Source organism: Mizuhopecten yessoensis, unplaced genomic scaffold (assembly GCF_002113885.1).
Source record: "Mizuhopecten yessoensis strain PY_sf001 unplaced genomic scaffold, ASM211388v2 scaffold10771, whole genome shotgun sequence".
In the NCBI taxonomy this organism is placed as follows: domain Eukaryota; kingdom Metazoa; phylum Mollusca; class Bivalvia; order Pectinida; family Pectinidae; genus Mizuhopecten; species Mizuhopecten yessoensis.
The window spans coordinates 1,467,531-1,489,935 of NW_018408713.1; the positions used below are offsets into that span (position 1 = coordinate 1,467,531).

A 22,405-nucleotide genomic window follows, 5' to 3' on the forward strand; every position below is an offset into this window, starting at 1 on the left:
CAATCTTTTGCATATATAAACATACCATTGATATATCGGTATGATCTCGATTTACCAGGGAATGCGTTCTCTTACGTTCTCTTCACTTCTGGAAATTACCGCATTCTAAGCTTCTTTACGCGCTTCCTCGATGATACAGGTAGGTCCTTTGATGTACATCTAAAGAATCGCACGGCAGCGTACCGATATAAATTGGCAACCTTTGAAGTCGGGTGTCGCTCTTCAGAAATCTTCAAAGGACAGGTATCAAAAAAGCGATTGGTCATTCTTTTTTTTTTACCTTAAACCATTCAAATTAGCTACCCGCGTGCCTTCGACTTTGCTTATACATATCCATGGGTTGCAGAGAACGTAAGTGAGCGTAACCAATTGAATTTCGAAGATTGATCTGGAAAGCGTGAGGCTTTCCAAATTACCTATTTGCCAGGATTTCCATAAACAAACTGAATGACATCGGTGCTTGCCCATTGTTTTAATAAGTTTCAATAATTAATACCAAAAATACTTATTTGAACACATTCATCTCCCGCAACTTGTGTGATGCCAGTAAGTTTAGCTTACGGATCAATATTATTTCACGGAGCAAATTATGAACATTGCTGTAAGCGTATTATCTGTGTTCGCTTACATGCCTCCAATATAGGTTTTCAGCTACATCCCATAGTACGTCGTTATGAATATTTACATGTAGGTATCTTTGTATATCTCGTTACAAGTTGTTTCAGGAAACGACATTTTGTGGGTTTTTTTCTATCTAAAATATGAATTTATTTTGGTATATAAGTCTGATGTAACTGTTTCAACAAAAGCACTAATATACATTTTCATAGAGTTTGTGAGAGGTTTCGAAACACATAGTACATTTGCTCTCAAATAATAAACATCTTTATCTTTTAAGTGTTAAAAATCAAACGTCCATAAGCTTTGGATTGTGTGGGCTAAACACTGTGGCCCTTGTTTCATGACACACACAAGCATAACTTGTATACGCTTAAGCACGAGATGTTTCCGTACTAAATTTGACCGCGTGGGATTGACAATTTTACATCTGTTTCTTGAAATATATCAATGATTGCTACGTTATGTAGCCTGACGTTCCCTAAAACCCCAGTCGTCTCCATACATTTGAACGTGTGGGCAAAACAATATAGCACAGTTTATCGTAGTACAAACAACTTAATGTACGTTTTGAGGATAATATTAATTTTCTCGTAAGAAAACTCATTTTTACTTTTGACAATGATGTGCATTGAAAAGATAAAACCTAGCGCAATATACTCTTACATTTTCGGTGTCTCTTTTACTTTTGCTGATGCTGGCTTACCGATGGTAAGCCATATATACAGTTCACACAACGGAATAATAAAAACCTCGTTTGCAATATTCTACCGCTTAAGGTGTTTATTAGTTTCGTATGTGCATCTTTTCATAGAAGGTATTTACCCTGATAATCATACAAACGCAGTAGATAGACAATGGCCAGTCATACGGGACACGTTCTGCTGTAAAAATCATTAATCTAGATGCAGAAACATGTTTCATTTGTATCGATGAGTTACGAAAGTTTGAATTTAGAACATTTAAATTGGCTTTCTGTTGAAAAGCGGAAAATCTCACGAAAGCATTAACATATTTGCAGTACATAGACATACGACTGTTAAGGCGCCATTTTGATATGTGTTAAGTATTTTCCAGACACTCTTCTGGTACCGTGTGGATGTGTATTGTCAACGAACGCAACGCACGACCACGTATTTTATGATAATAGCAATAAATGACCCAACTGGGGCTTTGAGACTATTCTAGCATTACCATAGATGAAATCTATTGGGAAATGGTTTTACTGTTGTATTACACATTGTACTTCAGTGTAAGCAATACATAACATGTATGTTAGTGGTAAGGTATGGTCGGCTTAAATTTCAACTCCAACATAAGTCATGAATGTGTTCATATTTCTATTTAAAAACAATCTAAACAAAATGAAAATACCGAAACATACAAACACAACAAATAAACAAACAACAAACAAACACAACAAACAAACACAACAAACAAACAAACAAAAACAATTTAAAACATATCGATTTCATATTATTTCGTTTCAATATGATATGTTACCGAAATATTGAGCTATGACCTTGGTGGTTTTGCATGGCCGTACCCATCTTCAGTTTAGGCCGGCATGAATGTCCATAAGGGATCCTTGTTCCACTGCAAAAAGCTATAAAAACGCATTTTAAACTGTTTCTCTGGCCCGACTGTAGTTTTGATAAATCGTTTATGGAAAGAAAAAACATATTTTCGTGTTTTTATAAAAGAAATATAGACAATGTAAACAAACTGTAAACAGCATGAGTGTTCTTAGTGAGGGAAAACTAGGCTTGACCTTGATTCGAACCTTGGACCTCATATTGTTATACCGTTGCTCTAAGCAACTTAGTTACGTGTCTGAAGAAAGTGCCCTGGTCCAGCTCTGCTATAGTTATATCCAAAACGAATTCAAAGAGTGACTCCTTCATATATGCAAACCCAATGTGGAATTCCCAAGTGCTTTCCCTGCAGTGGGACAGGGTCCTTAAGACCAGTATTCATTTCAATATCCTTGCATCACTAGCGTATAGGTTTGATATAAGACGTTTATATTTGATATAAAATGAAAATAATAATGTCTGTCGTATGCGTCAATCAATGTGTTCTTGCCTGTCGGTATTTTTCCCAGCAGAGAAATGGCAAGTCTCCTCTCTCATAAACGTTTGACATATATAGCACAGTATCACGAATATCTACAGCCGTACTGAATATTGCAACCGTATGAAGTAATCACCATCAAGTTATAAATGTTTTCCGTTTGTATAAGGTAACAAAAATACGAATTACAAAGAAAACACCATTTTCTTTTAATCTTCATATTTGCTCATTTACTTTCAATAAGCAGTCCAGATGTCTCATCTAAGAGGTATTTTGATGATATATGTTTCAAAATGTTTACGGTGTATTTCCCTTTGGGAATTGAAGTAAAAAGCCACTCAGTTAGTGAACGATGGAAACATGTTCGATCATAAAATTTCAAGGGTTGAGTAGAAGATAATCACTTTGACAAATTATCAAAACCAATCATGACTGGTTTCAATTATTTATCAAACGACATTATCAGCAACAAAGTCAGGATTTAATCAACATTAAAATATACTTATTACACAACGGATGTTTTATGTTTCTTAACGCAGGCTTACAGAGTATCTATACACGTTTAAAGTAGTATTTTGTTAAAGTTAAAAACACTTTAAGTGAATATCTATCGCTAAACCAAGGAGGCATTTCACTTAATACTGAACGATGCCACCTGATATCGAAAGCTTTTAAACTTGGTGTTAAGCACCCACGTTCTACGAATGATAACCTTGCACAATGCAACTAGTACCGAGAGATCATCATTCGGAAGATAGTAATGTATTGTATGCAGGTGTAATCTTAACATTGGTTTAGTTAGCATAAACAAACTCAATCTGAATAAATACAGCTGTTCATTATCACGTACCGCGTTAATAGCCCTAGGTATTTTTTTTTATTAACATCTGATTTTAATGAGATCGAAACAAACTACAATAGGAATAACATTTAAAAGTGGTCTCTTAAAATATATATTTAACTTGGAGGAGGTCGTATCATGGGTAAGCTAACGTTAGACAAACTTGTAACAGGTTTATAACTTCAACGCATTTATTTGGTCCTGTGTAAGCTCGGGGAAAGAACAGACGTACGGTATCCAAGCTGCATGTCGTAAGAGGCAATTGACGTGGAGCACTTGCAGAATCAGTGGTTTTCTTCCCCGTCCTTACTAAGAGGACGCTAAAGAAAACAGAATAGATCTGCTGCCCCGATTACATCACGTGTGATCTGTTTTTCTCTCTTTCAACCTACTTCCTGTTGATGTCATATCCATAGGCACCAGTTTTCAGAGCAGAGTCCTTGCAACTTTGCTGTTGCTAGGAAGTTAAACCCCATGCATATGCTTGTTTCCCCTGTGACGTGAATATATGTGTGTTATATTGTTCATAAACAAAACCGTCTAATAACTTGTACACATTTTTGAATCAATTAAGGTTGAATAATTAGTGTTTGTTACATGTAATTTGAAACGTAACACAGAAAGACAAATGATGCAGTAAAACTAGCTCTTGGTTCGTGTCCTGCCTTGGTTTCGATCCCACGATATACGGCACTTTACCGCCTAGCCAAAAATACTATCGCCTTGTACCATTTCACCACTACCACTTTCCTCACTACACCACTACCACTTTCCCCAATACACCACTACCACCTTCCCCGCTACAACACTACCACTTCCACTCTTATCACTACAACACTACTATTTCACCACTACAACACCACCACTTTCACCACAACACCACTACCACTTTCACCCCAGCACCACTACCACTTTCACCCCAACACCACTACCACTTTCACCACAACACCACTACCACTTTCACCACTACACCACTACCACTTTCACCACTAAACCACTACCACTTTCACCACAACACCACTACCACTTTCACCCCAACACCACTACCACTTTCACCACTACACCATTACCAATTGTACCACTTCAACACTACATTATTACCACTACAACACTTCCATTTTTACCACTACAACACTACAACATTCCAAACAGAAAGCTTGTTGTCACAGTGATTTACAGCCCGGTAACATTAATATTGTTATAAAATTACACGAACATCGGTTACCTACACAATCAATAAAAACGATTCATGATTATCTTGGATAAGGCTTCACTGAACCTCCTCAAAACCAGGCTACATGATTCTTGTTAAATAGCAATATAATACGAACTGTTTTGTTATTTAAGCAATAAGTATGTAAATCTTCACAATTAAATCGAATGTCAAGTACATATTGATTTAGACGGAAATGACCTGTCAACAAAATTAGTTACATGAACTTTGCCTTCTCGTGAATATATCAAACTTTGTAATAAGGGCTTGAAATGTATATTTTTAACATGAATGATGGTATAGAATACTATTGCTTGCAAAGATATTTCATGATTCACTATAGTTTTAACACTGCTTGATTCTTATATGAATTGTTGATTATAGATAGAGTTGATACTTAGTCATTTATGTTCGGGTTTTCTCCAATATTTTACTTCCGTTTGTTTTTAATTTGATCGCTATTTTGCTTGGCACCATAGCAATATGAGGTTACAATCTTAATCCCATTTCAATCAAATAATCTTAATTTTTGTGATGAAACACGATTTGAGAAATATCGTAATGCCTCCATAAATGGCGAAGGCTTAAAACTAGAGGTATACAGATGTAACATGGGATGTCCAGGGATGGACCACATAATACATAAATGTCGGAATTTGTATGGATGTTATATATAGTTCCGTTTTTCAACGTTTTTGATGTTTATCAAGCAAGCCTTTTAATAGATTTTGTTTTGTTCTTTTATGAGCATTTAAGAAAACGGACAAAGTATCTTTTGATGTAAGCGTTTTTTTGTTTACGTAGTGGTCATGGCCCTCTCCTATCTTAAACATTACACATTTGTGGTTACGATCATTAAGACACAGGACTTGAGTCTCTTTGTGTGCATTATGGAATGGTTGCATTTATTTACATTTCACGGTCAAAATAGACATTGGAACCTAACCAACAGAAAACTAATGATTGGAAACTGGACCAATCTGTGACAATACTAAATTTGTTTTACATTTGATGATTGCAGAGTTCAACTCCATATCTGAGTTGTAAACTCATCGTAAATCTGACCTTGCAATCCTTGTTACATGTAAAATGATAGATGGCGTTTCTGAAACAATAATTCTTAACTTTCTCTATTTTTTAAAACATGTTCATCCTTTGACCATGCGAGATATTGCTTAGCAGTTGAGTCCTAGTGTTATATTGATATTCTTTTGCTGCAACATTATCCCTCCTCTGAGAAATGACCTAGGAAACCCAATGGACCTTTCATGGGTACCAGTGCATCTTCCCTAGCCACTGGTGACTTGCCTTACTAGGCATCTCAGGGTGACGCTTCAATATTGCAAAGAAATATAGCGAGTTACAGGGTTATATCGCATCACTGGAAAAAAGTTCTTACCAGCAAGAAAGCATTTTCCCATCATATTCTTTGTCTGCTTTCAGCGTCACTTTTCAACGGGTTACAATTAGTGTTGTCTTTACTCCGGCGATATTAAACGATTTATTTCAAATTTATATCGTGAGAAGATTAAACTTAATATCCATCTCCATTTAAAAATACACAATTTCTGATGCTATGTAAGTCTAAATATATATGATTGTATATAAATTGATATAAAAACACTTCCTTCATAAATACGCTGACAGGGATAGTGTTTAGTTATTTCTTTCCACGATATAAGAATGTTCCTTTAATGTCCCTTCTTTTATAAATAAAGACCACTTAAACTAAAGTGTCTGCCTGTGACGATAAGTGAATAGACCTTCTTTGGAATAATCTTCCCAGCGGTGTAATTCTGATAGCATGCAGTCTGGAACAAGGAAAGAAACACGTTCTATGAAACAAGTTGGATCAGTCTGTCCCTTTGTAATCCGAATCGTCATGCATTTCTGCGATCTATGTTATTGACAGACAAGATATTATGCACGACGGGTGATTAAGACAAACTATACGACGACAGCTAAAAGTTTCGCGACAAACTAACGAGGGGGGTGTTTACCGCACCTCTTAAACATACTTCATACTGATTGTCTCGTCAAATTTGAGAGTAAGTATTCCCGAAACTCCAGCAACTACTAGGAGTATCGTGACAAACAGACAAGGGAGTTTGTTAGTCCACCTTGAACGAACCGGAAAGTAATTATTCCCAAAGCTCCAGCATACAATAGTGTTACCATTACACTCTTCAACACGAAACGTACTGGTCGTGTGGTTCCTGTGATACTGAACACCCACAAAACAAATTGTATGGACTTCAATCTAAAGTTGGTTAATATGTATTCATGTCGAGGCACCTTGAAGTAAGCTTCCGGTGTAGCGTCCGTAAACAACTCTTATTGCATTTTTGTTTTGCTTTGTTTCTTTATGTAGTTTGGATTTAAGACTTGTTCAAACCGGGAAATTTTTGCCGCGGTTTTACTTTCGCCTTTTTCACCTTCTTTAATGAAGGTGAATTAATCATTAGAGCTAACAATAGTAAATAACGGAATAAATATTGCAATCAAATGTGAAGGGCGAAGCAAACATTGGGCGAATAGAGGTTTAACCAGCTTAGGGTGAGAGTTGGACAGGGCGAACAATTCCCGGTATACGGTATTCTGATAACAATACCCAGAAAAAAAGTTAAGATAAATTGTGTGAATATAATGTGTTACCCCCTTGAGAGTGTGATACATAATGGAAGAGTGACTTTAAAGATGCCAAATACGAGGCTTGCTCAATGTTTGGCAATTTAAAATCTTTACCCGGGGGTTACGATCTCTCATCTCACTCTTCTTTGTCTGTTACCCTGTTTACCCTGTACTTTTTATATGAAATGTTGACGTTAAGAGCTCAACGCATTGTTGATGTGACGTCATACAATTGTTATCACCTTGCCTCATCCCTAGGGTTAAGTCAAGGTTTTCTATATCCCTTGGCAGGTGTATCCACATATTTCCCAAATTTGCTATAGTATTAAATCCATACCCATTCGTGCAACAATGGTTGGTTACAATGCAACGCAATTGTTAAAATAGGATTCGGAAACAAGTTTTACAACTTATCTAAATCCATTGATCGTGAATTTTCCCTTTCTTGATTACCCTACACGTTGTAGTTGATTAGGTATTCAAGATCTTGCCCCGAATATAATGACTTCCGTGATATACGTCGACTGCTGACGGACACACTTACAACTTATTCTCGTTGTATTTTTGTATGGCATCCGTGAACATCTTTCCCTTGTTCATATTGTGCCCTAGTTTTATTAATTTTGAGTTCGAATAATGGTTTCGTAGGATTTATCTTATTGCTTTGTTTTTAAACGTTTCCATAATTTCCTTTCAGATTGAGACAGAATACGCTTCACTCTGTGGAATTCGTGATTCAAGGTCATGAAGACGTGAAGGCTGATATATATATATATATATATTTACAGGTATGTAAACATCCGTCGGTATAATTCATAGCTGTCAATCACTCCTTGTTCGTTTGTGATATATTTTGCCATAAATTTGAGAGGACAATGCGTCAATAAAAAAATATCTGGCAATTGTCTGACTCAAACCTGGTAAACAACTATATTTAATTATTTTCCATTTAATGTTATATACATTTTACGAATATGGCAATTTATTATGATATCTTATTTATGAATGAGAATCACGAATTGAAATATCATAACATTTTTTATAACGAGTGAAAATTTACGTAACAGTTATTTGGAAACAAATGCAATTTCTATTACTATGTTTCGTTACGCGGCGGGATATTGACAATGACCCGCCAAGACGTTGTGTTGGAGGATTTGATCTGACGTCGCAGTCACAAGTTGTCGTTTTATTTTGACGTCACGCCTTATGTGTACATAAATAAAAGCTTATCAAGAGCAAACATTGATGGCGTCACAATTTTAATTACACGCTCTTGCGATTAATTAATGTCAACATCACGGACAAATTTACAAATACAAACGAGGTTGTACATTATATAGCGTAGATAATATATAGAGATAAGACGGTATTGTGTTATTGTAATTACGATATGCTAGCTGCGTTCATAACGGTATATTTACATTTGCGCTGCAACCCACTATATGATCATTACCAGCAGAAGTGCATTTCATTTGCGTATGAAAGCAAATACTCTTGTGACGTAACACGCGGTTTATTTATGACGTCATCAATACCTTGTTCAATGACAGTCTTGTAGCTTCGCTTCGAATAAAATTATTTAACGATTTTTTTTTGTAAATGTTTATGCCGGTATGAGCGAGCGTGCTTCATGCTAGAAGGATGTAACCGATTTGCGTTCATACCGGCATGAAAATTAAAACAAAAAACGCCATTCAATTCCTGTATGACAATCATATAAATATCGATAATATGCAGTATAGCTATTACTTATTATGTAATCATTTAATGTTTTAAATCTAGAATCTTTCTGACGCTTGTGTGTGTATGCTTAAAGAAACGATGTTGACGAAACAACATATCAACGATCATATTTCCTTGAAATATTGACCAAAATAAATTCCCTTGTTGTATGAAGCTGTTGAGAAGAAGCGCCATACTGCTATGAATGCAAATTCAATGTGGTTACCTTACGTGAATAGATGTGCAATTCACCTGTTAATACTTGTATATGCACTGACTACAGTATGCAGTACAGCAACGCACGCATTTATGCTTCTTCATTTGAGGTGATATTCGTGAAAGGCTACAGCAATGTTTGCACAATCAGAAGGCAATCGATCAGAGTTGTGGTTGAAATATTTAATTTGATGTTCAGGCAAATTTGTTTAACAAGAGGATCATGAGAAAATCGAAACTATGGTTTATCGCATCTGAAAGGGTATACGCAGAGGAGAGTGTGTTTAGCATACAGTGTCAAGCACATCCCTTCCTTTACTTTTGATTATCAACAACACCACATTGTATTTCTGGGGTGTTTTCGATTCAGTTATGTGATTCGACTCCAATTAATGTGAATCGTATCTTTAGCTTTGGCGGAAATGGAATCCGTGTTATCTCTGAATCTGGCAGGTTTCATCGGAAAAGGAGATAATTCATCATAAAAAACTGAATCAAGTTTGCTACAACTAGAGTTGTGTCTGAGATAAATTAGACAATAGGTATTTCTAAACTGTAAAATTGTATTTTCATCCACAAAAAAATAATAACAAGAAGTAAAAATGTCAAAATCACAAAAATAACGATATAGAATAATAATAAAAATATTTTAAAATAATGTATTCTTCTAAAGTTCTAGGTTATAATTTTACTGGTAATCTGGATGCTTTCTGTTAAGTTAAGGTGTCTTCCAAATAACGCCTCGTGTTAAAAGCGATAATATGTGAATTACAGAAAGAAGTATTTGTGAACTCATATTCCAACTTTGCGTATTGTAGAGTTATCTTCTCTTGGGAACAGGTATTGACTGTTACGTCATTGGTTTGTGTCAGAAAATTACGTCGTTTTCTCAAACAATGATGACGTTACTCTCACAAACAGGTGACGTAACAACCAATACCTGCTCCCAAAAGAAGATAATTTTGCAATACGCAAAGACGGAATATGAGTTCCCAAATACTTGCAAATGATAATATTTCGTTTTAGCAGGAAATGAAATAAGCATACTACCAATGAAGTCTTCATATTTTAAAGTCCCGTGAGCGTAGTTTTAATGTTGTTATTCTCCTAGGGTAATAATATATGCATTAATCATTGTCAGAGGAAGATACTAGTCTAATAATGTACCACTTTACACCATATCGAACGTATATGCAAACCATTATATTGGAGTGAGATTCAACGTAACATTATTTCATGAGAAACACCAATACTATCCCCTATGACGTATGCAAATCAAGATAGTATCACAGGACGTTGGATCAAGGAATTTTTAGAGATAAGAACAAGTCGCAGAATTCATTTTTATTCATATATTTAAACATACCATCGCCGACACACCAACACTTGTTATTGACCATAGTAAAATATTCCAAACAGACACAATAGCAGACAGTATGCAGACTCTTGATGTGATTGAGTTAGCAACCAATCAATGAACATTACATAGCTATTTGTATATCTGATTGTTGACAAATCCCTGTCATGCATCGCGATATTAGTTACTTTGCGGAAATCCGGTTTCCCTTTGTTGTTATGAAACTCTTGTCGTATCTTACGTAATAGTAGGCAAAGCCCCTTGGGTAATATTGCGTACACCTGCCCGACTTCATATAGCTAATTACGGGAAAATACATACAGTACTTAGCCTACATGTTTCTATAATTGCATTTCATTGTATTATACACGTACTTCATTCAGGCTGTAATATAATAGAGCTATGATTTGCTGTGATGAAGTTCCATGGATATACAACTTCCGGCTCATATAAAAGTGTAAATACGATCACGTGGCTAGGAGTTCCTGCAAAAGCTGATTTCACACTCTTGTGATTTTGTGACATATTCAATGTACATTTATATGTCAAATACTCCTCCAAAACATTGCGAATGATATGTTTTCTAATAGCAGCGTCAGGCGTCACTGCTTGCAGTAAACCAACACGAGAAAAATAACAATTAAACGTCGTATATCACAGCGCCAACATATAAGGAGAAAACCTAAGTCATTGCCGGTAAAATCACAATGGACATCGGGTACGTGTAGTGGCCATACTGAAAGGAAATACACATACAGGATAACCAGTGACAAAAACAGGTTTTCCAGAAAACTGAAAATTGCACTTAGGAATTGATAAAATTTCTAAATTCTCATACAAGAATACCGCAAACAGCTGATCAAGTCACATACAATGTAACAATGGAAAGAACCATGTTAAAAACTTCGTTAAAAAATACTTAAATTAGAAGTGTTTCATAACAATGTAGCTTGTTCAGGAAAGACCTTTCCTAATTTCACAATATAGACAACAGAGGCAGGCACGTCAATTTTACATGTATATATATTTTTTTAATGTGATGTTGAAAATAATGTCAAATCATTTACGATTTCCTTATTTCACAATCTAGACAACAGAGGCAGAAGCACGTCAATTTTACATGTATTTTGTTTTTTTGATGTGATGTTGAAAATAATGTCACTTCATTTACGACACCTGTACACTTATCAACATTTATCATCATTGCAACTATTTCAGGAATAATAAACATTGCTTTTGGATTTCCCGTACTTGTTTAGGCTCGGTTTGCTTCATGACATGCTGACAGGCTGTCCAATTTAAATGTATCAGTGCATGTATAAATACTGTTTAAATGTTTTACTCGTACCGTCTACCTAAAGTAATTTAACTTTGTAAAATCAGGAAAACAGTATCTTAAGAGTAACCTGGTTAAATCAAAATATCAACCATATTTAAAATGGAAAGAATTAGGATATTTCAAAACTAAACATAGAGATGAATACGGTTGCAGTGAGTAATACGGGTTAAACAAGATCCCGTTATAGATACAATGTACTTAGATTGATACGTGGTTGATTGAATAAAGCAGACAATAAGTGTCATCACATACTCATCACATATAATAAAACAGAAAAATACTATTAAGATAACAGCTAAAATTTCAAAAAATGAAAGCCGATAAAAAAACAGAAAGTGAGGAAATACATATGATTGACATTACAAACCCACAGACAAATATAGGGTAGAGTTACATGACTACTAGAATATATGACGTGATTTTGGCTTCAATGCAATTTTATGCTTGTCAATGTGACGCTTGACAGCCCGCTTCAATTAACAAGGGAAATGGATAAGAATCAATCTTTAAACTGACTATGAATTTTGCAGTGTTGTTTTCAATATCGCTTCATAGACGAAATACAATACGAAAAACCATAGAAATAGACATGAAAATTTCGAGAATGAATACATACTGATGAAACAGTATTATTAATCATTGAATCAGATTTAAAAAATGTACGTTGATATGTAATTTTGGAATTTGATCGTTGATGTCTGTTATACATTAAAGCTTAAAGCCAATTTTAAGAAACTTGATTGAGCCATCAAAACATGATCAAGTACGTATTTGATATGAATTATACTTCAGCTGATACATAAACGAATATATGACCATCTGCTTTTATGGAAACAACGTTTTTCCATATTACCTCAAGGGTATGGTAAGTGAAGAGTTGGAACAGTATTACACATGACTAGCTCTTGTTATGAGGAAACACTTTGGTTTGTTTCTCCTCGATTATATTCCTGTTTTTTTCGAAACCAACTTATTGTGGCTCCTGCCGATTGTTCTAGAGGGGCTCCGAATAAGGGAAATATGATCGAGGAAACTTGAGCTCGTGGGGGCGAGATGATTGATGCCTCGCCATGCGACCAGTATCATCATATCAGGCACGGTGTTATAAAAATGAGATAGAAGAATATATGAACACTGTTGCTAAAAGGAGACTGTAAACTTACAGTGAAATGATGTCAGATGTTCTAGATTTTGTCGTATTCGAATTTTGATAAAATTTCATTAACCACTGAATAACTATAAATAGTCTTTGAGCTACTGGGGCCAAACGTATAAATATCTCCGCCAAATAACAAATGTGTGCAAGCTGTTAATCTGTTTTGCCTGATCTTCGATCTGTTGTAAGTATTTGTTTCTTCTTGAGCAGACTTGTTTCCAGCATGTGCTGCATGGTATAATTAACAAAAGGATATCACATATGGTCGACTTTCGGCGTAACAGTGGGGTGACTTTGTGGTGTGAAATACGCCCTTTTAACTGAAATTGATAATAATCTGATTAAATCAGTTGTTTAAGTGCATTGTTTTGTTTGCTACGTACTTCGTCTGAGCATCTGAACGTGCCGCGTGCAAACACGTTATTGTGACATCCTATGTTAATAAATACTCGTTAAATTTTGACCAATTAGAGATTCGCTTTCAAAAGTCACTCGGACTTAATTCGAAACTGTAACAAAGATGACGGAATATGATGGCAACAAAGCCATAGATAAAGCTTTGAAAATAAAAACTGATTGTCCAAACACTGAGCAGAGAGAGAAAACAAAGCCATGTAGCAGATGGTTTTATTCAGATCTAACTGATTGGTAGTTCTAACTATGCACCAATTTTAACTGCCATAATTAGTAACATAAACATCGCCACAAGCCCATGGAGAAAATAAAAAAGTTTTAGTGAAACCCATCAATTGAAATGTCATCAACATATTTGGTTTTAATTATTTACTTTTAATGAATAGTGGCGATGCCATTTTAACAGTTTTAATCTTCTTCAAAGAATCTTGTATATGAATATTAAAGATATTGAAAGGCGAAGAAGTGTAGTTCAAATTCAAATATCATCAATCAAATTCAGTAATAGCTTAAGACGGATCTCGAATGGAAGTCACAATTATTTTTTCAGGAATAAACAGACATCTTGATTTAACATTTTGTCGTCATGCTGGTGATTTCTAATAAAAAAAAATTAAGATGGACTATGGTAGTGATATTGGTTGTTTGGCAGTAGTTTAAAATGTTACATTGTACAAGCCAAATGAAATCATCACTCATTTCCGAATGACATTGTGCAAGGAAACTTTAATGATAGATGATGTGATGTTCAATACGTTTAGGTTGTAATTTTAACTAAATGAACAAAATAGTTTTTGCTCGTTTTTTGGTTATCTTTCATACTTCGTCATAAAACATTTCATATCTAGACGGTGGTTTATAAACCATTTACATGTGTTTGTTTATAAATGTATCACAATTCGTTATCTACAATGAAAGTACAATTATAACATTATTATTATTCATTTAATTTTTACAACGTTTGCGTTGTAACGACACTTTCATTGTTTAATAAGCATGTGTTATTGGACAATAGATGTACCATGCGCGTCTGTGTATGATTTTCCGACAGACCAAGCATGTACAACGCTATTCCAAAATCGTCCCCTGTAGATGTAAACACGAGAGCAGCGGGACTGGTGTCATCTGTCAAATGAGGGTGCCCGCATTTAGTTCTGTGTGTATTTTAAGACACATTTTAACCTCTAGATCGACTTAAGCTTACGGTCAGAATATTTCGCTGAACTAACCACGAGGGTGACTTGATATAGTGTTTTTAAATCTGTAAAAGGCGGGTTTCATGTGTTGAAGTGTGATTTCGATCAATTGGTAGATTTGATGTTTTGAAATTAACATCTTGTATAAAGCATGACGTCATGTGTTAATTGTTTATCGTCGACCAAATGATAGATAAAAATGAAAATTCCTTTCCCAAATACACTACAGTTAAATAAATAAAAAAAGGATAACTCCCTACATGGTAAGAAGTGATCAAACACGCAGCTTGGTTTGAAATAAAAGCATACAGAGGCAGCACGTGATAAAAGTTAACGCGCGCAAAAGAACAGTCTAATTTAAGTTAGAATAATCTAAGTCACCTAGCTGATCATAAGCATATAGACACGAACAAGACTTTTGTTACATTTTATTTGGTAGAGTAAATATGATGAATATATGTTTATACAATATGGAGGAAATATAACTCGTCATTCGAAAATGTCGGGAAATAAATCAATGCAGGCCTTTGTTAATAACATTTGCCCAAAAATGTATCAACCTCGTTATATATTCTACCGTAATATACGCTCATCAGTTGATTATATCTTAATTAATTAGAGCTAGATATAGTTAGATAACCATGATTACCAGTTATCACGATTTTATTGTTCTGTTTCTCCCATAGCGTTTGTATTATTTATTCAATAGCATTTTATGTGTCTTTTTGAAATACATGATTCCTGTTTCTGTTGAAACTATCGGCATGAAACAACAGTTCCAATGGAAGCTGTCGGCGCAAAGCATTTTTACGTGACATTAAAATTAAACTTGAAATCACTTTCCGGTTGCTACGAACACGTGGATAATTGTATGTACTTGTTGTTAGCTTGCAAGGTTAATCAACACGTTGTATATTTTTCAAAAAACTCAGAACCGGGGAAACATATACCGTACTTATGGAAGGAATGAAAGCAAGTTTGACGTTCAGATGACATCGCCTCTACTTCAAGTTATTTTATTTCCCTCACAATAATATATACACCTATTATTATGTGAACAATAAATGACATTTATTTAGCACCCGTACAAATCAATAATTTTATGTCAGGCTGTAACGTTTCACCTATAATTTTTGTCTATATACCTAGATGTATATGTAATAATTTGGAACAAGGCTGGCAGGTCGGGCAGTTACGGAATAGAACATGGCTCTCACGCCTGATTTCCAGGCCCAATACTGATCATCGTTGGTCAGAGGTCTAAAATTAACGAGCGATGATTGGCTGTCCACTCATAAGCCTTATCTCCAGCCTCTGGACCAATCACAAAGGTCGTTGACCATCCTTTGTCCTCAGAGATGTGATTTCCCATCAGTGTTGATGTTGTAGAACTTTTATAACAAACTCATCTGAAATTTAATCTGTACCTTTTAATTTCCCTCCCTAACTTTTCCCACTCAAATTTCACACTGCTGGGTTTGAGATCCTACTGAACTGAATCTTTCAATTTTCACATGATATTATTGTACATGTCTTCATATATATTTCTATTGTATTCATTACACCTATGGTTTATGATAAAGATTATTTTTGAGTACTCCATACTTGTTACACATGTTTGTATTGTGAGATGGCCGATTTTTTACCCCATCTTTGCTGTTATAGCCATATGTTAAGATCAACATTTATAGTATGGAGTACTTTTTTAAGTATTGTGATATTTGATCAAGATTGATCTTGATTGATACGTCATTAATAAATGACATTAACAATACGATTTAGTCTCCATTATTATTTAGAATCCTACATATGATCTAACAGCAAAATACTGTGGTATCTTTGCTCGGTTTCAGAGATGACATACATGTTTTTACCAAGGACTGCTCCAAAAAAATACTGATAGGTTACCTCCGATAACAGGGATCGAATCTGTGCCTGCCAACAAACCAGAGTTCAAACGCGGTCAAACACTGTAGACCTGACAGCCAATTATAGATACACATTTTCTCTGCGAACAATCAAATATGCACATACATCAGCTACAAAGACGATGTTGTGGGCCCCAAGGGCTTCAAGTATCGTCTGTTTGTTTTAGACACATAACACTTCATGCGAACACATCACAGTGTGACGCGTTGGTTAATAGATTTCTTTTCTGACATGGCTCCAAATAAACCATCCTGGCTGGGAATCACTGACATATACACGATAGAGCACCACAGCTTCATCTTTGGTCAATTTGTGTAACTTATAAATCGTTTTAGTCAAGACTATTAATAGTGACACCATTATAAAAGACGGTGATTGTAAATATTTGAGCATGCATCGTACAGTCGAAATCCTTCGAAACTAAATGTAACAACCCTGAAAATGAGACAGTAAGAAATATTTTCGCGAATTCGATTCTTCTCTAATGATGAACGTGAGCATATCGATGTTAAAAGCAAAACCCCACATTTCATTCCCAATAACCATAAAACAAATAAAAGCATGGGTATGCATTTCGATTTATACTGTATAATCTAAAATAGCGAAACAAATATAAGGCGTAATATCCGTGACTGTAGCTGCTAAAATCAATTGAATGTATAATGTACATACAATAATGCCTCTAAGCAAAACTCGTGGACTAGATCACAAACCTTAACCTAAATCAAGTCGAGCACGACGCGAATCCGTATAGTCGTTAAAGGTGTATGAAACATGCCGAGTATGTTTGCAACTCTACGTGATGTTTTTGTATTGAAGCAAAAAACAGTGTTTACATACGGTTATAGCGAGTTTGTTACAAGTGATTATAATCGTGCAGTATTTAGCTCGTGATGTCCACGTAGAGTGTAACCAATTACATCGCAATCTATTTCATGACTTTCATTTAGTCATACAATTAACATATTGAGGCAAAATAGGATTACAAACGTGCTTCCAATATCCCATTATATGTAGCGAATTCCGGTTGTAGCGATTGGTTAAAGGAATCCACTGAAATTATCTCAATAAAAATATTGAATCCCGGGTTAAGTGACTGACAGTTGATATCCAAGTTTATCGTAGTTCTGCTTGTGACCACTGTATATAAAAAAATGATTGAAAACAATCCAATGTGACATTTGTATAGAATGTAACAGTTCATGCCAACACAGTGACGTCCCAATAGATATGAGGCGATGATATCATTCGAATGATGAGTTGATTCCTATTAATTTTGATAATACAGTCTATCTTTTAATGAACGAAATAAGAAACCAAGACTCCAAAGTGCCACTCATTCTCTGATTGCTTAACGTTTTCGAAATGTACTTTCATTGCTCAGACTTTTAACGTACATTCAATGAATACATATTATCATAGTTAATTTGAACATCTTCTAGTAAATGACTCCAACGAGTTATTTTACCAGTTTTGCAATTCGAAAAAAAAAACACATATTGGACTGGTGTCTTAGCGCCGACATGAATTAATTGTGAAATAAAGATGCACAGGGGCGGATTTTTATCTTACATTTTTATAACGTCGCTATTTATAAAAGAAACTGTTCAGATATGACGATTTCGAAAGTATATCTCTCTGCATGACAGGACCGATCCATGGATTAACACGACTAGCGGATACGGAACCATGTCTTCATTTGACATGGAGGGTAGGGATAGGCATTGAGGATTGCAATTAGTCACAGCGAACTATTTACACCAAAACCGAGCCCAATTACTCTGCGTTCGATGTTCATTACTGCGGAGGGCGAAAAGGCATAATTATTGCTCCGTTGCTTTTTCCACATTCATTTTAAGATTAAATTACCTATTAAGTGTTGAGTAGACGTCAGCTGTCTGCTAATGTGAACGACAGAATTTTCCATGATTGTTAATTAGCAATAATTGATAATTTGGGGTGTCCGTCTGTATCAGCGTATACTCTAATTCACTCATACTATTGTCCCTCCTGACCCTTAAGTGTTGCTTAGACATACGGCCGAGGGCAAAATGTTCACAGAACTGTTAGCATGACATTGTGTTGAAGTAAGAGTAAAGAATGAAATATTTTCCTTATTGAACAAACAGTTCGAATAATTATAAAATGTCAGTGTTGACTGTTATGATTCTCTAGAATATAAATATAATTGTTTGATTAAAAGGCCCGTAACGAAATACGAAGACACAGGTGACGATTGCGTTATAAGCTGGTCATGTTCTGGACAATAGGACTTGATAGATTAAGAATCTCAGGACGGAACATATGAAGTTAGCAAGGTGATCTTGTTTCATATCCTACAGACTGTTCCCTAGTTTGTAATATAACTCTAATACAGTTAAATGTCTAGCCCCACATGCCCATTGGTTATTAAAGCCACGTGTTGTGTGTCACATTCGGAGTCCAGAGATTCAAATTGTCTTGAAGGCCGTTACTCGGGCTTTTGTCATTAAATGCAAGTGAATTATAGGTAACGTTCAGGATCAAACGATAGAGGTTGTTTGGAAGGCCGCGTATTTAATACTTAAGGCAGGTATAAACTAAATGAAAGTTGTAAGTTAAATTCAGGTTCTTTAGATGCCCTTAATAAACTACATATACATGTATAATAATTGTTGTAAGGTCAACTGGTGAATTTATGTGGCAGAACATTACGTACGTAAGCTATACACATTAACCATGCATTCATATATATGTAAGTCCACAATAGGAATTAACCCCATAAGCAACATTCATAGAAGTTTGAACAGAAACCTGAAACACATGGTTTGGGGTGACGTCATTTGTTCGTAAAATGAACATTTGACAGTACACTTATATAACAACGTAAACAAATAGCTTTGAATTAATTCGTCAAGAGCCTGATACGATTTATGAATCGCTGTTCCTTATATTGTTCCGTTAATAATACGCTCATTAACACAATGAACTGAGAACTTAGTCTCCGGCGATCATTGTTCTGAGTGAAATGCCAATCCTTCTCAAACACTCTAGCTTGTTTGTTTTGCTGTCATAATGACCATTAAACTAATATTTAGTTATTCACCTGATCTATTGAACGATGCTGTTTGAAACTAATTAGATATGCAATTAAGTGTAAATGTGCGCTTGGGGTGGTGGTCTGTGTACGGTTGTCTGAATAAGGTATCGTTCGGCTGGTCGGTCGTTAAATTCTGTGAGAGAAATATGTTCAAACTACATCTAACGACCACTTTTATTTAACGATCGGTTTTCAAAATTCCCTCGGTTGGTTGCTTAATACAGATTGCAATGTAGTTGAGCAATTGGTGTTACAATAACAATAACAACACATCATCATTTCCATGTTTTCAGCTTTGTCATGTTTAACTTAATTCAAAGTGACATCAAAGTCATGTTTGAAAATTCGTTTTGGACTGAAGTGCAAGCTATATATCAAAGCAAATTGAAAAGAGGGTTTTTGGCATGTGCAATGTCACACGTTTCAAAATAAGAAAATTCGCTGATTGGTCACCAGCTGTTCGACATAAAATCACTATCATATACCGCTTTGCTTATTTATTGCATGGTATTTAATATGTACATGTATATGTGTCCTTAGTGTGTTACGCCAAGTAGCAATCAAGATTGATGTTCCGTCTCTTTATTAGTACAATCGTATATATTCTATGTGTTATACGTTTAAAGCATACGACTTCCGCTCGAACTCAACCTGGTATCCATCTTCTGGACTTAAATGCTGGAAGATAAGACATATCATTATATAGATAAAAAGAAAACATAATAATCATTTCATTCAAGTCGAAACAACGTAAATGCAGTGTTATTTTTAATATAACTATCATAAAAATAAATGTTGTTGAAATTAAAATCACTAATAAATGTACTTTGCTTATTTTCAGACATTGCTTCTTCCTGAATGACGTTATGTGTTAGACCTATTTCGTCCACGGAGACCGACCTCGTTTTGGATTTGGTGGAGTAAAGATAATCGCAGGCGTGTAATATTGGAAGCCTACTTAAAATCCCTGAAAATGAACTCAAATACAAATTAAGCTTTTTGAACTACGATTGACGTCAATAAACATCTCAAAATCACAAGAACTGAATGTTGTTTTCTTAAATTAACATTTGCAGTTTAAATGATCACTCTACGCTTCTTGTTTGCTCCCTTTCATAGTTCCTTTTAAAGTTAAGTGATGAAAGGAATGAACAATGAGATACGAAAGAACATCTTATGTGGCATACTGTTAAATTAAAATGTTTGGTGTATTATCAATAAAGCAGTTGATGAGCTATAGTGATGCTAGTTATTTTTGAAAATTGCGTCATCTGTAGCTCCGCCAATATGTACTACAAATGTATAAGCTTAGCAATCAGCCATTTTGACATGAATGTACATGCATCTATTCAATATTTTTTCACAAATATAAATCAATTTACCAACACACAATTTACACAATCATTTCAGCACATACTTATGTAACAATGTATGTAATTATGTAATCACAAAACTTGATCAGAACTTTTTGTATGACTTAAAGTCGTAGCTTTTTCAAACAGACCAAATTACCAAACAGAAACAACTGCAAGTTTAATGGAAAATAATGATAGTTTAGAGTTGTTTTAAGCTGTAGTAACATAACGTCGTTATTCCACTCAATGTCGATTGCCCACCGCTATAACCTGATTACCAAGGTCTGTATTCATGAAAACGTGCCCGTACTCTGAGTCAGTTTCCATCATCCGTACAAGACTTTGGACTAAAGCATAGATACATGTAAATACAAATTCCCCTTTTGTCTATGATTTAAAGGAATGTTCGGGAGTTCTGTGTCTAGTCCTGATTTATTAACCTTGTCAAATGATTTAAAGCAACTTATAAGGAGATTGGTTTGAGCATGAGAACAGTTTCATTACTTTTTGTCCTGGTCTTCGGTTTATAATAAGTGATTTAGCTTCTTAGACTACCTTGATTCTAGTTCTTTTTCTCTTTATTGCTTGTCTCGAGAAGCAAATTAAATGACTTCCTGGAATTTAATGAAGAGTTATGCCTAAAAGAACATGCAACATGCACATAATGCGCAATTGTAGGCCAGTCAATCAATATTATGTATTTCAGTGTCAAATGTCACAATTACATTGATACATTTTAAAGGTAAACAGTTTCATATTACTACACCCATATACTAGAAGACGCAACATTTTCCTTAGTCCTAACTGGTTTTAACATCGAGATCGGTGGTTATGTGATGTTGACTCGGTGTTACTATCTTTAGAAACAGCAGGTCGATATTGTCTTTATGACGTCACTTCAATTGTAACGTCATATTGCTTTTCGTTGAATGCATTGTTTTTTTCTTTTCAATTTGCTTACGTTCTATTAAGTTCAATGAAAAAAATCAAATAACAATTAAGGACTTTACTTTTGGTTGATATGTGTCTAGATGGACCTGCAAAAAAAGTCATATTTACCTCGACCTCGTCTCGATCAATATCACTTTCTCATGTTCATATAACCATAAATTTACCTCAACAAAAGTCCATAATTGATAAATAGTTATATAGCAGGGATCAATCATTGTATACAAGGTATGTATGCAACGAAAAGCAATATGACAAGATACAATATATGTATCTGACACCTCAGAAGACACTTATTCATTTCGTTGACTGTTC

At 35.0% G+C, this 22,405-nt stretch overlaps 1 protein-coding gene across 2 annotated transcripts in view; it reads left to right on the forward strand.

Annotated features, from left to right (window-relative positions):
- The window catches only part of LOC110462336 (APGW-amide-related neuropeptide-like), a 42,077-nt gene extending 21,055 nt beyond the window's left edge, over window positions 1-21,022 (forward strand). The window contains exons 2-3 of one of the 2 annotated variants that reach the window (XM_021516272.1): window positions 8,074-8,145; window positions 20,626-21,022. In XM_021516272.1, coding sequence (XP_021371947.1) covers window positions 8,074-8,124 — 51 coding nt within the window. In that variant the 3' untranslated portion in view covers window positions 8,125-8,145; window positions 20,626-21,022. Of the gene's footprint in view, window positions 1-8,073; window positions 8,165-20,625 lie in introns of both variants that reach the window. The other variant, XM_021516271.1, reaches the window with a different exon arrangement.
- The last annotated feature ends 1,383 nt before the right edge of the window (window positions 21,023-22,405 follow it).